The following is a 19418-nucleotide window of genomic DNA, read 5'->3' on the forward strand; positions in this document are numbered from 1 at the left end:
AGTTTTGTCAACTCGAATTTTGATTTTCTCGCTGAAGATAGACGTTCATTCTCCACCGAACTAGGCATTTCAACCACAGAACAGTTCTTGTTCAAAATAAAGCATGTGTAGGATCCGACACCGCCTACTGAACCAACGCAGACCCGTCTTATTTTCGAATTTAAGGGGGCTGGTTGGTACATATGTACCTGTGTGGGGCGAGTGGATAGCTGTTCGCCGTACGTTCATGCCCACGACTATGGTGCATATAACCTCGGAAGGAAGAAATTTGAAAGAAATGAGTTCGAATCGAAGGGAAAGGTGTGATTATCTACCTTGGAAATGATATTATATAAACAATCGAATTGGATTTAAATCAAAATTTGCTTCTTTCTCGTCCACTTGTACGATCTTCCATTATCTGGTACCTACCTGCCGTTTTCTGCCACGAGCTTTTTAGCACCCGTTCCCCTATCTCTAGCCTATCGTGACCCACTCGGGCGCCTTCAACCACCACGTCACGGCCTGAACAGCCTATAATTCAGATAAGATAAGCGAAATCGCGGCTTCGAACAGCTTCACCGGTATTTTTTTAATTGTTCTGCGCTGTGTCAATTAATATTCGTACAACAAATCACAACATCATCCCATTAATTCTTGCTCTGCGGTTTATTGTCCCTGAGACACGGGGAAAAGGGAAATGTCCTTCGAATCCCCTCCCTCCATTACCACATCTCTCCACAACACTCTCCTCCACATCTCACAAAACCCATATCCATACATACCTAATCCACCAAATTGTCCAAGGCGCGCATCAGTAGCTCTAGTATTACGTATTCGTCCTTCTCGCAATGATCTTCCTCCTACAGCTCCTCAAATCTTTCCATATCCAGAACCACCAACGGACCAGCGACTTGCAAATTTCTTTGAACAATCATGGGTGAAGAACGGTGATCCTGAATTGCTATTTATCAAACGCGCAGCAAGAGAAGGGGATCGATGGACGAGTCATGTTGCGCTACCGGGAGGAAAGAGGGATCCTGGTGATGCAAGTGATAAAGATGTCGCAGTGAGGGAAACTAGTGAGGAAATTGGGTTGGATTTAAGGGGGGAAAGATGTGTATATGTTGGGAACTTGCCTGAGAGAGTGGTATCTACAAGCTGGGGATCAGTGCCGTGAGTTACCTTTGGCAGATGGATCTAGATTCACTACGACAAGGCAAGAAATATTAAAGAGAAATTGCTGATGCTGTCTCCGAAACAGAATAATGGTACTTTGTCCATTCCTCTTCATCTGGATCTGTCCAGCATTCCCACCCCTCCAACTACAGCCTGCTGAAATAGCATCAACACATTGGGTTCCCTTACGAGTCCTTCTTTCGCCCTCAGTCCGCACATACGAATATGTCAATGTATCCGATCGATTTGCCAAGCAAGGGGGTGTAGTAGTGAAAACGATACTGAAGCCGATAATTGGCAAAATGAGGTTCTCGGCCATTCGATTACGACCCAGTGAATCACTGTATTGCAGTTCGACGAAGGAATATTTCTCGGAGGAATCGCAACCCAAGAAAAGCATCTTTGAAAGAGCTTATACTTGGTTCAAAGGGGGGGAGAAAGCACAAAGTGATAGACCACTCTTACTTTGGGGTTTAACCTTGGGTATGGTGGCTGATTTCCTCGATCAACTACCACCTCACGATTCGGTTGAGTTATGGGAATATCCTACTTTTACTTCCCCAGATATACGAATCATTATAAATCTGCTTACACGAAATATCAAGAAACGAAATACGGAACGATTACGAGGGAGCGCGCACGATGGGACTGGTAATCAAACAGCAATGGATGGAGAAACAACTGCTGTTGCAATGCTTGAAAGTGGAGGGCCTTTAATAGGAAAAAACAAGACGAAAGAACATGCAGTAGGCGTTATGTTAGAAGGATATTATGATGCAATGAAGAAAGGTGTTTGGATTGGTGCTGGCATAAGATTAATGTCAACGCTGGCGTTGATTTTGTGGCTTGTTAGGTGGTATAGATTGAGGAGCAATAGGGGTAGATGACGATGAAAGGATTTATGACCATGAAGGGATACACCCAAAAGTTTTTCACACATAATACCCAGAGAACAAGTGCTCCATGGCCAGTACCTCGGAGATTCTCATGCATCTTATTTATACCATCATCTTGTAAGTCGAAGTAAACCGACGAGGTAGATTACGAACGTTGATTAGGATAATAATTAGTCGATTAATCGATTTGGGCCGTAGTCCTAATTACACAATCAATGGTGCTATTTCTCATGTCTTTCTAATTACTACCATATGTATGGAAGCGGGGTACGCCCTCGGAAATCAACATGATGTGTCATATGGAAGTTGCTGTTTTCTAAGCGGAAATAAGGTGATAGCAGCGGATTGAAAGAATGGAAGTTTCTTTGGGATGCTGTAGTTATCTATTTTTACTGCAGAACCTCTCGATTGAGCATAGGTGTGGTCTTTTAGCGCATAATAATTGTACAGTTATATCAATCTGGCTACTGTCAACTTGGAGTGCAAATAATGCCAATGAACTGGCGGATCAATAGTTATTTAAAAGTTGCCGTAGCCACCTCCTGGTGTATATGTAGGCTCTCAGATGCGCCATCTATTAAATGCAGTCACTACGGCCAAATATCAACTTCAATTTATTATAAAACATTTCACCTCATTACTTCAACTTCAATTTATTATAAAACACTTCACTTCATTACTTCAACTTCCATTCACCTCAAGCTACCTACAAGGATCCAACAAACAGTATCAAGTCCATTTTATCTTCAGTAAGTTCAGATACCAATATGGCAGGGAAGAAGAAGAATGGAAAGGGAGGTCAAGGTGACGGTGGTGTAAGCAGACTTCCACAAGGAGGTCTAGCTCCTGACGGCCCTGATAGAAACAATATCCCACTTACTACAGACCAAGCTTCTACCGGTTCTATTAGAAGTCAAGCTCCTACTGGTCTTGGTAGAATGGATGTTCAACTCACTACAAGCCAACGACAATTTTCTGCCAGTCATGGTAGAAGTCAAGCTTCTAATAATCCTCTTCCTGCAAATCAACATTCTGGCAATCAAAGTATGACAGCATCCAGTCGTCCGAGTTCTGCTCATTCATCGAATCCTAGTCAACTACAATTTGATGTAGGAAACGGAACAGGTCGAACACTATCCCGCGTCACTGAAAGTAGAAGCTCCCAATCACGACTTACTGCAGTACCAATTGGTCAAGGCCAAGCGGCTCGGGGTTTTCTTCAACTACAATCACAGCACGAACCATCTCTCAAATCTGCGCAGCCGATTCAGTATGTATCTGAATCACAGAGACCATGCGGATTCCTTGAACGAACTCAATCACAGACTCAATCACAAAGACCCACTGGAATTATTAACCGAAGTCAATCACAAGTCCAACCACTGCCTCGTCCTGCACCACAAAACCCTCCTCAATTTCAGCCAACTCTAACAACACCATTTCATTTGCAACAACAAGTCCAAGACTTTCCACGCGTTTATCCAGGCCAACGACCTCAATTTCAAGTACCACGTACAGAATCTTTCGGAATCAATCCAGCATTCGGAGCCAACCCACCATCTAGCATTATGCCTACTAATAGACAAGGTCCACCTAGAATTTATCCTCACGAAGCTGAAGCCAGAGCCCAACTTCAAAATCCTCGGGGTAAAGCAGCCCAGTATGTTGATCCACGACAGGATCCAGAATGGCGCAAGGCAAAGCAGGATGAAGAAATGCAAAAGGCTCGTGGAAGAATTGCTCGAGGAAAGGGTTTCCGTTCGCTTGTGCAACCCGGAAATCCTATGCCTAGTCTTAGGGAGCTTGAATCGACAGGTGGGCAGAATAGGTACGGTGTATTATCTCCGATGCCACCGCCACAACAGGTATGCAAACCACCACATAACCAATCAGAAAGTTTAAGAGGATTACTAACTGATAGACTTCGAAAGTAGCAAGCTTCCGTTACTCAATTTCCAGGATTAGAAAGTCAACACGATCAAGAAATGGCTTTGTCTCAATTAGGAATCGAGAATTTGGACATTGCATCTCAAGAATTCTTTGTTCAAGACTCATGGGCAAAATCACAACTTCGAAAGATTGGTAATACATGTCCTAGAGGTTGTCGATGGTTTAGGATTACGGGTGGATATCGATGCGGTCAGGCTTTTCATTGGGCTACTGATCAGATGATTAGTGAGGGAAAGGGAGAAGTAATCACTTCCTTGAGAGTTGTACCGAAAGGATTTCCAAATCAAGGTGAGCAATTGAAAACCGGCTCTCGTTATGATTAGTTGGCTCGGCGATGGATGCGGAGTTGGATATTGATAGAACAGATATCTGAGCAGCTGCATAAGCGTAATCTCTATATCTGGCGTCATTATTTACCCGGGGCTGGGACCACTCGTTAGGATGTTTTATAGATATCTATTAATCACAACCTTTTGTTCATGATGTATGACTGTATCCGTCTTGAGAATACGAGTGAGTGGTGTGATGCGAATAACCAACACTTTGACCTATGAATAATCTTCTTCCATGCCAAAAGACCATTTAAGAGCTACCTTCTCATAATAATAGGATAATTTCTTCTCGTAATATACAAACTAGATCAAAATACCAAGAAATCTCTCAGATCGAGAATAACATCACTAAAATGTCGACTTTGACACCTCCCGAAGACCAACCTACCAGAGCTCGCAGCAATTCCATCACACTAAATCAGCATCGAACTGCTACACACCTCCTGGGTGGAACTTGCGACAGTACCTTGCAAGTCTCATCGCGTCCAAAATCCAAATCGATGCTCGATATTACCACTTTGAAATCAGAAACGATGGCAGAAAATAACAACATTAATTCTCACTCACTTCTCTTTTTGCGGTTGAAGAACAAACATGGAGATAAAGATAGAAGTATGGATTCCCAAGAATCTTTGAACAAGCCTGGAGGGTAAATACCACTTATCCGAATTCAAAATGAAGCGCTTCCTGACTGTCTGTAGGATAATACTCAGGGATTTTGGTTCGCAGGAATCGCTTGATGATCTTAGAATGTAAGTTGTATTATTGACATATAATAGTAAAGAAGCATCTGCTGACCATTCCAGAGCGACGAATAGAATCACAAAGAGAAAGGTTTGTTTTGCGGATAGTGCTTATTTTGATGCCTCTAGGGATGTAGAGGAAAATATGTTTGATTGTGAGATGGATTTGTAGGTTGTTTAATAAAGGAATAATAAGAGAAAATTGAAGTAGTAGATGGATGCTAGTACAAGAACTTAGTTACCCACTCTATACATCTAGACGGGTTGAAAATCTAATATACAATGCGTTGAAGTTCACACAAAACAGAATCAATTTACTAGATTAAGATCTCAGATTCCACGATGGTCTCTATGAATATTCACATTCATACGGTCATGATTTACTACCGTGATGTGATTGAGTCATCGACGGTAAGCGTACTGAAATTTGGTTAAGCATGCAATAATGCTACTGCTTAGTTCGCAAATGTTGCCGTAGATAGAGTGTTTCACGGTCGATGATGAATTTCTCAAGAGAATACCTAGATTTTCATCTCTTGAGTTTCATACATAAGCCGCATTATTTTCTAAGCAAACTCCCAGTTTCTCCCTCACATCCTTTCCAAGACTTTAAAATAGGTATACACATCTCAACAAAAACAGATTTCAGACACAATGGGCACAGAAATACCCAAGAATCCATCTAAATCTCTCCCTATAACTACGTCCGAGTGGGACGATGACATAGACAAGATAAAAGTCACCAATGACCCCAAAATTTGGGAAGAAATGTCCCATCTCGCATGGCCCACAAACAGTCTAATTCCCATGCTTCTCGAAGCTAGCAAATTTAGAGAAGAAGAGAAAATAGAAGAAGCGCGAGAGATTGTCAGACGTATCAAGCATACACAGATGATCAGGAAGATAGAGGAAGAAGAGGAATTACATTCGAAGGGTGATGGGAATGCGGAAGAGGGAGAATGGATGGTAGTCGATGCTATGGCTGTGATGGATGAGATGAGAAAGATGGATAGGAATCTCAAGGAGGATGGTTATACAAAGAGACATAAAGCAGAGAAAGGATTAGGGAAGTGTAATATGTCATGGGCTAGTATGAATCATTGGTCGAGGTGGTGGAACTGGTACTTTCGACAGAGGAACTGAGCAGTGGTTTATAAGAGTTGAAAAATCAACCTCGATTCGTTGATGTAGAGATCATGCTGCCATCTTAAATTGCAATTACCTATTCATGTTATTGTGAGAATTCTAACTAATGGTGGAACTTTATTGGTTATTTTACCTATTGTATAATTCGTCATTCAACCACAAGTGAATATCAAGTATCACACTCAAAATCTTAACATTATCAGCCTCAAAATTCACCCACCCGCATCTCTTCAAGAGTTTGATCATAAAAAGTCGACGACTTTGACTTCCCAACACCTTCCAACAAAACTCCCCAAGACTACCCTCAAATATCCTCAAAAATGGGCTGCGGACCATCCAAACCACCCGTCCCTCCAAACGAAAAACATCAACGCCGATCCACCAGAGGCGCATATGCACCTCGCAAAAGCGATAAAAGCAGTCCCCACGCATCCCGACCCGTTGAAGTCTCATCATCTCACCGCGCCGTATCAACCCGCGTTATGAATGAATATGCGAGCTACCTGCAAGCACAAAGAAATGTTCACAACACCATGAACGAAGTGTCGACTGAGCAGAACCCTCAAAAAGAACAAGATAGAGTGAAGGAATCGAGATTGAGCTGGGCGATTCCGGAAAGAAGATCTTCGCTTGGGGTTATTACGCTAGGAGCACAAACCAATGGAGGCAATACAATCGACGCTCGCAAGCTTGGAGCCGGCACACTTGAAGCTAGCAAAGTTGGTGTTCATACGGGAGGATGTCGTATCATTCAATCAATCAGTAACCCGGGTCTGAGTGCTGTGTCGCCGCCGACGCCAAGACAAGATGAAGATGATTTTGGTTCTCGACCTGTTTCTCCTGTAAGTTCGGTCGGTACGACGAAGTGGGATCGTCCTGGAAACGTTCTTAAGGGTTGAACTTGAAACGATAGAGGAAGTGGAAGTACTGAGTGGGAGGATATTGTGATGGATATTGGGGCTTTTGGAAGTGGTGAAAGCTTGATGGAGTAGATAATGAATCTAGTGAAGGTTTAGTTGGATCGAAACTGGTTTAGAAGTTGCGTAATGAGGAGATGAGCACTGCAAAGATTCAAAAACTGTCTAGCAATTGAGGATGCGGGGTGGTAGAGGATAAGCAAGTTGGGTTAGAACCTACAAGAATAATAGAAAAGCATATTCGCCCATGCGATTCCTAAAATTTAATGTTCACCAATCTCTTACTTGATCAAAATGATTTATTTGCACCTTCGTCCATTTTACTTCTTCACTTATTGCGACGCTATTCGGTTTGGAATTATCCTTAACACTTATTAACTACCCATCTGAACTGGCAGAGGAAACTGAACATGAGTATCATATTTCTCCCAATCAAGAAGAAACATTCTTTTCAAATCAGGTTCTTTTCTGAGAAGTCTACAAATATCCTGATGTTCATTTTGACTCCATCCAATTATCTGACAAGCCTACTCGTTGCAAAAATATGATCAGCATCAGAGTCATCATTATTACATGAAAAGCAAGGAATAAGAGAGATTGTTTAAGTCTTACCCTACTGCAATACCAGAACATTGAACATCGCGGGCACTTAAACAGCGAGGCTGATTTTTTCTGACATCCATGACACATTCTTAGACCATTCGTTTCTGTTGAAAACACTTGGATTTGATCGTTTAACGCGAATAGCTCTTTGAGAGAAAGCGTGAAGATCTAATTCGTTATTGCATATGGTTAGCGATAGGCAGCTAAAAGAACTATGAAAATATAGAAATGATAAGCATAGTACCTTCAAACAAAGTTCATCATCATGAAGAATACCCATTTTTCGACCAAAATTTTCATCTTCAATTGGAAACTCATGGGGCTTCGCGTTAATGATCGCAACTGTATATCCTACTTTGACTCTATTTGGTGGTAATTCTCTCCCCCTTTCTTCGGTTCCGAATGCAAGCTTGATCTCTTTACCATCAACATCTTTGACTGCCAACGATGAATTTCCAAACTTAGTTGTATAGGTAATCTCTCCAAAGAAACACCAATGATTTCGTGGCCTGGAACAAGAAACTTCGTTGGTCTCGTAGTAGTCGCTATTGCTTGAGAAGGGCAGGTGAACAATTGGTGGAAAAATGGAGCGGCTTCGAAAGTCGACTATGCGTTCCACAGAACGCACTCGCCCTCTTTTCCATAGCCAGTCTTCGAATTTGTCCGGAGAAAGACCAGTGGGTATTTCGTCGACTGTTGTTTTCCATGTTGTCGAATGCCCAAATAATTCGTATTCAGTAGGGTTGTCGACTAGGTACCCCCATTTTTGTATTTCCATACAGTCACTGCCATAGACTATTTCAAAGTCAGATATTGCCCTCTCCGCGAAAACCTTTCCTCTGGCTAAGTCTCTATACTTGAGAACAGTCTCAGCGATAGCCACATAGATTCGCCCCATATCGGCAATACCGGTTTCCTGTTCATTATGAAGACGGACGAGTTGATCGAATTCACGAAGTTCCAGTAATGGTCTAGCACGTCTGCTCGCTGCGATACGACCAAAAACAAAGAGTGTCAACTTGGGTATTTCACTCAATTGCCTATCACTGTTCTTGCTCTCTTTTGTGGGCAAGGAGCAGAGACCACATAAACAATCAAATCCGAATTTTTCCTGAAGACTCGCACGGCGAGCTCTGCGGGGTTTATTGAGACCAAGATAGTTCATCGTAATTTCCTCATCTTTGCAGATATCTTTCAGAGCCGTGATAGCGATTTTTTGGCTACTCTCAATCCAGTGAGCCCCCGCGTTTCGATCGCAAGCATGATTGATACGACATGCATCGAGGAAAAATCCGCCTCTTCGGTCTCGGGTTTGAGATCCGCCTGTATTGCTGGTTTCCTCCTCTAAAATACTGGCTCCTTTCAAAGGCAGACAATTTGTATTAAAAATCGCACACAACCGTTCAAAGTCATTTGTGTATGGTTGTGCAGGACCAAAAGAAACGTAATCCTGTCGCTGTTGATGACTGAGAGTAGGCCATTGTTTTGAGATGCAAGATCGGAAGTCATCTCCGATCAATTCAGGTCCTAACATCAGTGCCGACTCCGAAAGAATTCGTGTGCCCCTAGGAATATTAATAGTCGCAATGAGACCTAAACCTTTCCCTGGCACATCCCGCTTCGCATACATTTGATCAGCCATCGTGATACACTCATTCGGACCGTCCACCTTCGGGTCTGCGTGACCTCTTTATCGGAAAGTCAGGTTTCGAGACTCTGTGAATGTGAATTTGAAGATCGAAGTAGGAGAATGAACCAATATAACCAACCATAATGAGTTCTTTTACAGTGAATTTGTTTGCTCGGAGCGAATTTGAGACTCCTAAATGATGTAAATCAACGATACATGTGACTTGTAAAACTACAAAATCACATCAAAGAATGAACAAGGGAGAAGGCTTAATCCTTCATGCATGTAACCAAGGAAACTTGTGACGCATAGAAGCATGAAATGAAGCACTAGCATTTCTACCTCAAATTTCAGCATGATAAAGAAGTAGAACGCAGTGGCTGGTATTATTCACTCTATCATGAACCTCCAGCTATGGAAAGCGTTCTATGGATATCTCCTGCTTAATTTCCCACAACCGTAGGCAAAGGAAATTGAACAACGCCATTGAACTGATCCCATTTCATCAAAAACATCCCTCGCAGATTAGGCTTTTTGAGGGGTTTGCAATCATCTTTGTGGCCCTTAGTGTTCCAGCCGTTCTTCTGACATTTCTGTTTGTCGTGCACATGAAAGTTAGTATGCGCACTAGTATAGATGATCGCGGAGCCTCTGTGTTAAACTGGGCTCATCACAATACCAAAAGAAGGAACACCGGCTGCATTTCACCATTGACGATGATTTCTTACCACATCCATGGCATGTTCTGGATTATCAGTCTCTCTTTTCGAAGAGAACTCTCGAGTCAGATCTCTTAATGCAATCAAGTGAGACAACGATATTGGGAAGATCTGTATCACATTGTTAAATATTTACCATTATATGGGTATTTAGTGGAAACCACTTGAGCACCATACCTGAAGTAACGCGACGTTTTCAAGGCTGATTTCAGGTTCAGTAATTTTGCCGTCGCGTTGCGCATAGAGAATTGCAACTAGGTGCGCTTTTCGAAGTCTAGGAAATATGCCTCGTGCATTGGTTTCGAGTAAGAGTTCGACATTTGTGTCATCAATGTCTTTGACCAGAATTGCGAGATCTGATATATCAAACTCCAGAATCTCGCCAAAGAAACACTAGTGGCGCCGCGGCCGGTGATTGGACCTTCTAAAATCCTCATAGAACTCTGAGCTCGTCCGTTCCCTGTACGGAAGTTCCAGGAGTGCGGGGAAAATGGAGTTGCTCAAAAAACTGTTTGGGCTTTGGAAATAAATTTGTGAATTCTGTAGTCCCTCTCTTCTCCAAAGCCAGTCTTCAAATCCATTGGAATCAAGACTTGATGGGACATCATGGACGGGTGTCGCCCAATCTAGAGATGATAAGCCGTAATAGATGTTCATAGATAGATGGTTCGCTCGATGCTGGTTATCGAGCACTTGTAGACTGTCACTACCATATGATATTATCAAGTAAGTTGTTGCCTTCTCAGCCAAGATACGAGCTCGTGCCAAGTCGCCGTGACCTATGTTCATCTTAGAAGCTTCAACAAACAGACCACCCAACAAGCTGACACCCAGTTTTTTGCCAGAGAGTAGCTGAACTGCTTGATCCATGAAACGGACGCCCCGCAACGGATATCTCATAAAGGTGCCTGGAATCAGGGTCATAATCCGAGCGATATCCATGAGTTCTCTGTCAATGTGCCTAGATTGCCCAGCAGATAAAGCACAAAGATTGTATGAGCATAAAAATTTGAATTTTTCTTGGAGAACCTGACGTCGAATTTCGCAAGGCCATGAGCGGGATCCAAGATAGCTTATCGTGATCTCTTTGCCTTCCTGGATATCTCTCGGCGCGTGGATAGTGTGCTTCTGGATATTCGTGTTCCAGTTGCTAGAGGCGTTGTTATCGCAGGCGTGGTTGATCCGACAAGCTTCAATGAATAGTCCGACCTCATCGTCACTTGCCATAGGAAGACCATTTGCTTTGAAAATACCAAAGTATCGCTCATCCGCGTTCTTTTAAGGTTGCACATTCTTCAGAGACAGGAATGCTTGCTGTTGGTTATTGAGGGCATTGAATTGACCTCGGAGGGAAAATCCCGAGGGTGCTCGTTTAGGCCTCGTCATAGTTGACCTCTCTTCAATGATCCGAGTACCCCTTAGGAATGTCCCGGGTTGCAACAAGACCTTTCTCCTTTCCCAGTACATCTTGCAATGCGTATCTCGAATTTTCCGGCATCCTATGTCGTCTTTTTATGTTTCTTTTTTCCGACCAAAAAGTTTGATGGGAGAATAGTGAAACTTAAGAGGTGAGAAGAAGGGTTCTAAGTTAATTGAGAATTACATTGCCTTTGACCACCAACGTTAATTTGTTGATATTAGATGGAAGCTAGCATGGAAACAATCATCTCTGTGCACAGAGGCGTAGAGCTTTTTAAAATCGATTCGTCTGAGTAGAAGGATATGCAGCCTGCGTATACGCGTGGTGCACGTAGCATGGCAAAATAGTTACAATTCCCCTGGGAAAGGCATCGGCTAATCGAAAAAATCGGTTTGCCTTTCATGTAATATGGCAAATATTCCAATACCCTATCTTTCCAGAAAAACATGAACATAATTTAATTTCGATGGTCTTGTCCATGATTATCGACGATTTTGATCAAGACGCTTCCGTCCCGTAGATATGGTATGTTCACGGCCGCTACTAACGGATGGTGACAGTAAAGCTACAGGTGGTTTTTGTTTTTGTTTGCGCTTGGCATATTCTGCACTTGACATGGGCCCCTCACATTTCACTTCATTCGTCAATTGCTGTGGCTATTCAAATTGGCCACTTCCAATATTGCCAATGTGCCATACAAATATTATTCTCAGTCGAACTTTCGACCTTACGATCATTTTGTTGTAGTAATTTTCAGTCTGCTCTTGTAATCACGGCAATTTTACTTGATGCATGTCTGAGTAGATGGTGAAATGGGAGATTGGATCGTCAGCAAACAAAGAGAACACTTTGAGATGAAGATCTTGGTTTCCATTCCAACGGAATGACAAACGGAAATCTCCACTTCTCCACTCAAGACATAGGTCGGGAGCAATCTCGGGATGTTTGTTTTTGGTGATATCATGGCCAAACCAAGGACGGCAAGCCGTCAACATGCTATGAAGAGATGATGAAATTCTTAGTTCTCAGATGCAATGGAAAAATAACCCCAAAATCAAACATCGATAGGGTTACAGCGCCATGTGTTACCAGTCAGCTTTTCTTTGCATCTTAGGCCTGGATCCCCAGAAATGTATATTATAGTGCAACGAACCTTATCCCCACAGATACCCTCCTCCCTCCTGAACCCCCATTATTCAATTGTCCAATGCCTGAACTACCGATATCTCAAGTCCGATTATTGGTGCTGGGCGGGATTCGGAGTTGTCCCGGAATTGTGATGACAATTTATCCGAGGCCAAGCTTCATCGTCTCCCCCGCAATTGACAAATACCATAGTTAGGACAGCTAAGAAGCTTAAGATATAAACATCACTCCGATCTCAAGTTATTTTTCTATTCCATTATTTCATTCCAATACCAACAAGTTATATAATTCTTACCAAAATCTACCAAAATCTACCAAAATCTACCAAAATGGCTGATCAAACCAAGATTGCAACGCTCGACGTAAGTATACCTTTCACTAGAAAATACCCCGCTTCTGAGGACAACAACTACCATATGAAGAGAATTAGCAAGAATTGTTCGCCACTAACACATCCAATACAGAGCACACTTGTCGACCGTCTTCCTACCTCCTCCAAAACCCTCTTTGAAGCTAAAGCCACCAAAGCTTTAACCTTCGAATCCATCGCCAACCAACTCGGCCGCTCCGAAGTCGCTGTCGCTGCACTCTTCTACGGCCAATCGCAAGCCTCTGCTGCCGACATTGAGAAGCTTTCTCAAATTCTCGACGTACCACAATCGAAGCTCGAGGCCGAGCTCGGAGGTTTCCCAGACCGTGGGCGTGCTGGTCCCATGCCTCCAGTTGAACCTCTCATCTACCGATTGTATGAAATTGTTCAGAACTATGGATATGCTTATAAGGCCGTCATGAATGAGAAGTTTGGAGATGGAATTATGAGTGCTATTTCTTTCAGTACCAAGGTCGAGAAGGAGACTGATGAGCAGGGAAACAACTGGGCCGTTATTACTTTGAGAGGAAAGTGGTTGCCATTCTCCAGATTTTAAATTGGCTTGGAATTGCAGGAGAGAAGGGATTTCAACTGGAGGCTTACTGAGGGAAAAATGACAGGCTAAATGGGCGGCCAATTTGTCACCTGGGTTCTACGATTAATTATGAAAAATATGAAGAAATTAATGAATCAATGAATGTTTTGCACATCGCTTTTTTAGTTGTCAACCACAGTACCACTGGTGTGATCTGAAAATCCACAAAAGGTGACTTCCACACATTTCATGAGTCTCATTTCAACTATCCTTCACGTCCTATTCTCGCAAAAAAAAATTAATCCACACCTTGTAGTTATTCGATGCCATATCAGTCTCGACCAAGAAAATTCTCGGGAGAGTTCCCTTGATGTCTCATTATCCAGTTTCAGAACATCGTATACCACATTTATTACTTAAATAGTTCCATCACTCTTAGCTGGATTTTTAATTTTACGTATTTCCAGTCGAGACATGAAGTGTCCTGGATAATTTCAAGACGGCAAAACATAGAATGTTATCTTGTCTGCTATTTACAATTTTGATGATGTGCTCTTTTCATGAACTTTTGACACCAAGGAAACTTTCTCCCAACTAAGCAAGGTGACATAGTAGAATGTTGCAAGAAACACGAAGACCTGAAATCTTCGCGAGAACCCCAGAAGTTCAGAGGAATAAACTGACGTGGAATATAGTGACGACAGTTATTGGCCGAAATGTTGGAGTAACATTTCGCGCCGTACATCCAAGTCGTAATATCGATACCTCCTTGATTTATTGGCCGATACATGTGAAACTCTCATACTCAAGTTCATCTCAAACTCACCACAAACATATATCATCATATCACATCACGTCACATATCACCATCAAAAAAGAAGTCATCATATAGGGAAAGCAAAATAAGAGTTTGATTCCCTCCAGTATAAAAGGGCGCATCACCATCCCAAAAGAACAGCAACGTCCCACCAAAAATATCGAGCGGCAGAAAATTTCCCGAAATTCCCTCTTCCATTGCGAAACGAAAGAAGTCATCAAGCTTGTCCGAAAAAGAATCCTCGCCCCTATAACCGCAATGTATACGAAAAAACGATATGAGTGATCAGTCACATCGTCGATTGTCGATTATGTATGTTGAATTGTAAAAAAGGTGGATTGGTATAAAATACCGATAATCGAAGGGTGAAAGTTGGGGCCAAAGTGTGTTATGACCGTAGTGAATGTGGTGGTGTGTATTGAAAACCATGGGAAGTCCAATACTGCCGATAAAATCTTTTTCTATTTTATAAAGTGTCTATTTTTCTAGAAAACCCATCTAAGTGAACGTTCGTGTGCGCAGCATTGAGGAGATTGTTAAAATTGCTACAAAATGATAGAGATACGTAAAGTTTGTCTCGAATATCTCTCATCTATTTCTTTCCGATTCGTCGTCGTTAAACGTGTTTGTTATTCGCAAGCGTATCTAGCGATTCGTGTCTCGAAAGGAAAATAATGAAAGTCGCATATCCAGCGTGCTCTATCGCTCCTCCAAAATCATCTCAGAGAGAGATGATTTATGCCTTCTGAACGTTGCAACCACGGCCAGGGCCACGTTGGATGTTGCATCCACGGCCTGGTCCGGCGGTCTTCTGGACGTTACATCCACGTCCTGGTCCCTTTTGAACATTGCATCCACGGCCGGGTCCGGCCTTTTGGAGAGTGCATCCGCGTCCTGGTCCTTGCATTTTGATTGATTTTTGGGGTGGGTTTTGGTTTTTGGTAAAAAGATTGTATGTAAGTGAATGTAATTTGGTGAAGAAGAAAAGTCTAGGAATGAGGGTTGGAGGAGGGGTATTTATAGGGAATCCTGGAGGAGGGGTTGGGGAATTGTTCAAGGAGAGACAAAGAATACTAGGTGCTGGACCATTAAGATAGTATGAAAAGGGAGTCTGTAAAGGAGAGAGAACAGCTGAGGGAATAGGTACTAATTCTGGCTTCTAGAAGACTTCTAGAAGAAAAATGTTATCTACAATTTCGCTTCAAATCACTCATTAAACAAGGAGATTCGGATGACCCGATTCCAAATGGAAGACAGGTTCTCCTATAGAATGAAAGAAGATCGTACGTCAAATCGAAGCTACTCACCCTTGACATTGTCCTCGAACCTGAACATTGTTCTTTAACAACAAGAAACCATCAAGGAAATGAACATCAGTTGACCAATCTCAGCCTCCAGAGTCATGTCTCCCTTTGAATATCCATCAAACTCAAAACCAAAAACTCATAGGCGACGCCCTATACCTTTTCACTCCGCCGAAAGACTTCTTAAAGGCATTACATACCATATTCTAAAGATCGTGAGAAAATTCATGAAGCTATTCAAGTTTCAAACATGAAACTACTCGCGAAAGGTATCAAAGAAATATGAAAACTAAAGAACTTTTAAGCGAGCCCCTTAGTATTGTCTCCTTGATATTGTTCATCCAGAGACTAAAATCAAAGGATTGAAGAGGAAATGTTCTAGAAGCAATTAATGGAAGGATCTAGAAGCTGTCTCTTTCAGTATCCTGCGCAAAATATCATATAGTTGTGTGGGAGGTCACGGAATGAGTTGGTGGAGCGGGATTGCCATGTCGGAGACTCCAGGAGTAAACCACAGATTTCCATCACAAAATACTTCACTCAATGAATTCTTTGTTTTAATACGAATCACCCGAGGAATTAACCTCACCTCGTGTCTTAGAGTCACAGACTTATACTAGTTCAAAGAAATCACAACCTACTTTCCACATCCAAAGCATTCTATCTAGCCTTTCCTCTCAATCTCTCCATAATCAAAGGCCGGACTCTGCGATCTTTTCTTACTTATATCTTCAAGCATTTCATACCAGAAAGATATCAAGGAGAACATTCTAAACTCACCTTGTGCTAGCCATGTGTTTGAGGTGTTTCCACAACAGAAAGAAGTCACAGTTCGACTTTCCCCGAGTCTAGCTTCACTTGTTCGAAAAATATCATATTGAAGAAGTATCAAGGATATTATTCCATGAATGTCCTTATTCTTAATCCGTATTTTCCTGCAATAATTGATCTAGAGATAGGGACATATATTATCTCTTCACTTAAGGAAACGCCTCTCAAGCAGCTAGGTACATACTATACTGGTGGTATGACTTTAGCCGGTTCACAACGAGATTTCTATGGGAAGAAAGTGTTTGGGCCCTACCTCAGTTTGGGCCCTACCTCAGAATGCACGAATTCTACTGCATAGAGCGGATTATTGGAAGTTGAAGTATTAGTTTAGGAATGCGTTTCATTTCTACGAAAATTCGAACCTGTCTTGGGTGGAGCCTACCTAGTTAATTATGAGTAAATTAACATAAATCCCTCTCAGTTCATCAGCAATGTTTCAGTATATTCAGTAAAGTTACTTCCTGCTGCTGGGTATAATCTCACTAAGCTCGGCTAATCAGCGCTTTGATTTCCATGATGAGGACGCACCATCCTTTTTCTCCTATTTACTATCCATATTATGTTATCTGCACGTTTACTCTTTCATCTTTCCAATCATTTCTTCCCTTCCAATGGGATTTTTAACCAGTTGGATGATAATTGAAGTACACCTTCCCCGTGGAAGACCCAGGACTAAAAACTCCGGACAATTGCTAAGAGAATATAGCTGAAGAAGTATGGTGAAGGAAATGATAATGACGATGGCAGTGGTGCTGGTGTTGGTGAATTGATGTAAGTTAATATCCGGTTGTTTTCTTGGTAGTAACAATGCCCATGAATTCTTGGTCTCTACTGGGCTTCAATCGAGGTGTACGCTGTACACACTCATTCAAAGCTTCTTTGAATAGACCATAAGATACAATGGAGAGTCCTGTGAGCTCATTTGCTCCAGAAGTACTCTTGAATCACATAATCACTTAATACCAACCAGAAGCTATCTCTCATTTGAGAAAACCCCATGATTTCCTTCGGGAATACAAAAAACTTAACAGCCTTGGCACTATCATTCTCTCCTGAGATCTATAGAATTCTGATGACCACTTATAAAACTTTATTATGGAAATCCCTTAATGCATAGTATTGAGTTTCTTTTGGCTTTATTCACACTGAATCTTGAGATTGTATCGAGTGATAAATCCAGCATGATCCATTGTCATTCAATTTTTCAAACATCGCTCAAGTAACATGTATATGGTTGTGAAAAATCCATCCATATGACTTGTAACTAATCCTTTTCTCCTCCAGGCGTTCATAAGGGGTTTCTAGAAACGAGACTCATGACAAATATTCGATGCACCAAACTCCAACTAATGATTTTTTCCTTTTCAACGTTGTGCTCGAAAGATGTTGGCATCGTCTACTATCCTGATTGCCTCGATAGATACTCAGATATTCGCAATGATTTAATTTTGAGAGTCAGCTGATCAAGAATTTACTTTCATTCGAAGGACAAGAAAGACTTACAACATTTTCTACATTTGTTCCTCACAGGTTGTATGTGAGGTATATTTGAAGACATAGTGTCTTTCAGACAGCCAAATATCTCTAATAAAATCAAGACCATATCTTGCCCTTACAAATTGTGTATATGAGTTAGTTGTGAACAAAAATTGAATATATTTGAGAATCTCAAAGAGTCTCTCTTTTCCGAGATCAAAACCTTTTCTGGTCCCCATAAATTGTATATGAGGTATTGATGCACAAACTTGACTCAGCAACACCACCAGCACCAGCACAAAACCAGTCAATTTTTGAAATCAAGACCATGTCTCTTCCTCGCAGTAGATCTTCTACGAGGTAACATGAAGAGAGAGAAAAATCAGAATCTAAGGGGAGTCCGCCCTTTTTATACCCATTCGCCGTGGGGTAAATTCTCTAGTGAGTGAAATTACGCAATGAGTCTACTTGGTAGTTAGAAATGGTATCGGAGGAAGTGGAATTACGTGTCCTAAATGTGTTCGCTTGTGTGAGGGGGTTTGCGGGGAACCTACATATGTCTGGTCTCGAGCTAGTGGTCTTGGGCTCGTTAAGGCTTCATGTTCGTTGCGATTCTGCACCTAGACTCTACTCAAGAGTGTTCTCGTGATTGATGCGGTTGTGGACTGGGATGGGTCTAGAATATAGCCTTCAACGGTCAAATCAACGGTTACAACTTTTCAGGTTAGATGAGAAACTCAAAATGGTTTCATCCAATACTTTTCTCTGTTTATCAAAATGCCAGATCTATTTCCAGATGAGATGATCTGATCATTCAGACTAACTGTCTTCTTTTTCCCACAAAATCCTCAAGAAGCCCTAACCCTACAGCACGATGTTGTGAGAGAAATGAAAGCGAAAACTGAGCGCCAGAACGTTATTCATTCCTTCACTTAATAGCCACATGAAAACGTGACAAGAATTATTCTAGAGGCCTGACAACATAGCGGAGTTTTCCCCCGCTTGATTGTAATATCCTTATTTCGACGTTTCTAATCTCATTTTGTAGAGGGAAACGGTCTGCGTGGATCACGAGTTTACTCACCTATACACGAGTGGTTAGTCTCGTGGCCACCCTACATCAGAGTGAGCTAGGTATGGGTACCGATCCGGGCATTGAGAAAGATCACTCCCTCGGTGATCACAATCAGGGAGGTGATTATGAATCTATTAATCAACCAAGCAATCAAACCCATCCATAACCGACCAACAAACCAATCAGCATGAATTTGAGGAATGGAATGGAATCCAGCAAAAGTTAAACGAGTATCAAATCCCGTAAAGATATATTCTCCCAAAACTTTTTCCCGCCCAGGTCTCTATCTTCAGAGTACCAAAGTCCAAGTTTTTCATTTCCATTTTTCGTTCCAGGCACAAGTCTAATAA

The 19418-nt window shown here is 41.9% G+C and overlaps 6 protein-coding genes across 6 annotated transcripts; 4 read left to right on the forward strand and 2 right to left on the reverse strand.

The window, feature by feature from the left end:
* Window positions 1-679: 679 nt before the first annotated feature.
* Window positions 680-2045, forward strand: Bfra_001608 (putative nudix family protein; the record flags this gene model as incomplete). The annotated part of the gene is made up of 2 exons (XM_037332034.1): window positions 680-1155; window positions 1244-2045. 2 exons carry the CDS (start codon window positions 680-682, stop codon window positions 2043-2045), a joined length of 1278 nt encoding a protein of 425 aa, XP_037196188.1.
* Window positions 2046-2821: 776 nt separating this feature from the next.
* Bfra_001609 (uncharacterized protein) lies at window positions 2822-4327 on the forward strand (the record flags this gene model as incomplete). Its single annotated transcript, XM_037332035.1, has 2 exons — window positions 2822-3919; window positions 3989-4327. The coding sequence occupies 2 exons, from the start codon at window positions 2822-2824 to the stop codon at window positions 4325-4327; spliced, it is 1437 nt and encodes a 478-aa protein (XP_037196189.1).
* Window positions 4328-4689: 362 nt separating this feature from the next.
* Window positions 4690-7124, forward strand: Bfra_001610 (uncharacterized protein; the record flags this gene model as incomplete). The annotated part of the gene is made up of 5 exons (XM_037332036.1): window positions 4690-4985; window positions 5038-5088; window positions 5143-5170; window positions 5698-6169; window positions 6478-7124. The coding sequence occupies 5 exons, from the start codon at window positions 4690-4692 to the stop codon at window positions 7122-7124; spliced, it is 1494 nt and encodes a 497-aa protein (XP_037196190.1).
* Window positions 7125-7791: 667 nt separating this feature from the next.
* Bfra_001611 (putative set domain-containing protein 5 protein) lies at window positions 7792-11321 on the reverse strand (the record flags this gene model as incomplete). Its single annotated transcript, XM_037332037.1, has 6 exons — window positions 7792-7913; window positions 7998-9433; window positions 9533-9567; window positions 10104-10205; window positions 10272-10450; window positions 10604-11321. 6 exons carry the CDS (start codon window positions 11319-11321, stop codon window positions 7792-7794), a joined length of 2592 nt encoding a protein of 863 aa, XP_037196191.1.
* Window positions 11322-12989: 1668 nt separating this feature from the next.
* On the forward strand, window positions 12990-13586 carry Bfra_001612 (putative cyanate hydratase protein; the record flags this gene model as incomplete). Its single annotated transcript, XM_037332038.1, has 2 exons — window positions 12990-13022; window positions 13125-13586. The coding sequence occupies 2 exons, from the start codon at window positions 12990-12992 to the stop codon at window positions 13584-13586; spliced, it is 495 nt and encodes a 164-aa protein (XP_037196192.1).
* Window positions 13587-15118: 1532 nt separating this feature from the next.
* Bfra_001613 (uncharacterized protein) lies at window positions 15119-15717 on the reverse strand (the record flags this gene model as incomplete). The annotated part of the gene is made up of 2 exons (XM_037332039.1): window positions 15119-15276; window positions 15690-15717. 2 exons carry the CDS (start codon window positions 15715-15717, stop codon window positions 15119-15121), a joined length of 186 nt encoding a protein of 61 aa, XP_037196193.1.
* Between the last annotated feature and the right edge of the window lie 3701 nt (window positions 15718-19418).

The sequence above is a fragment of the Botrytis fragariae genome, assembly GCF_013461495.1.
Source record: "Botrytis fragariae strain BVB16 chromosome Unknown tig00000006, whole genome shotgun sequence".
In the NCBI taxonomy this organism is placed as follows: Eukaryota; Fungi; Ascomycota; class Leotiomycetes; order Helotiales; family Sclerotiniaceae; genus Botrytis; species Botrytis fragariae.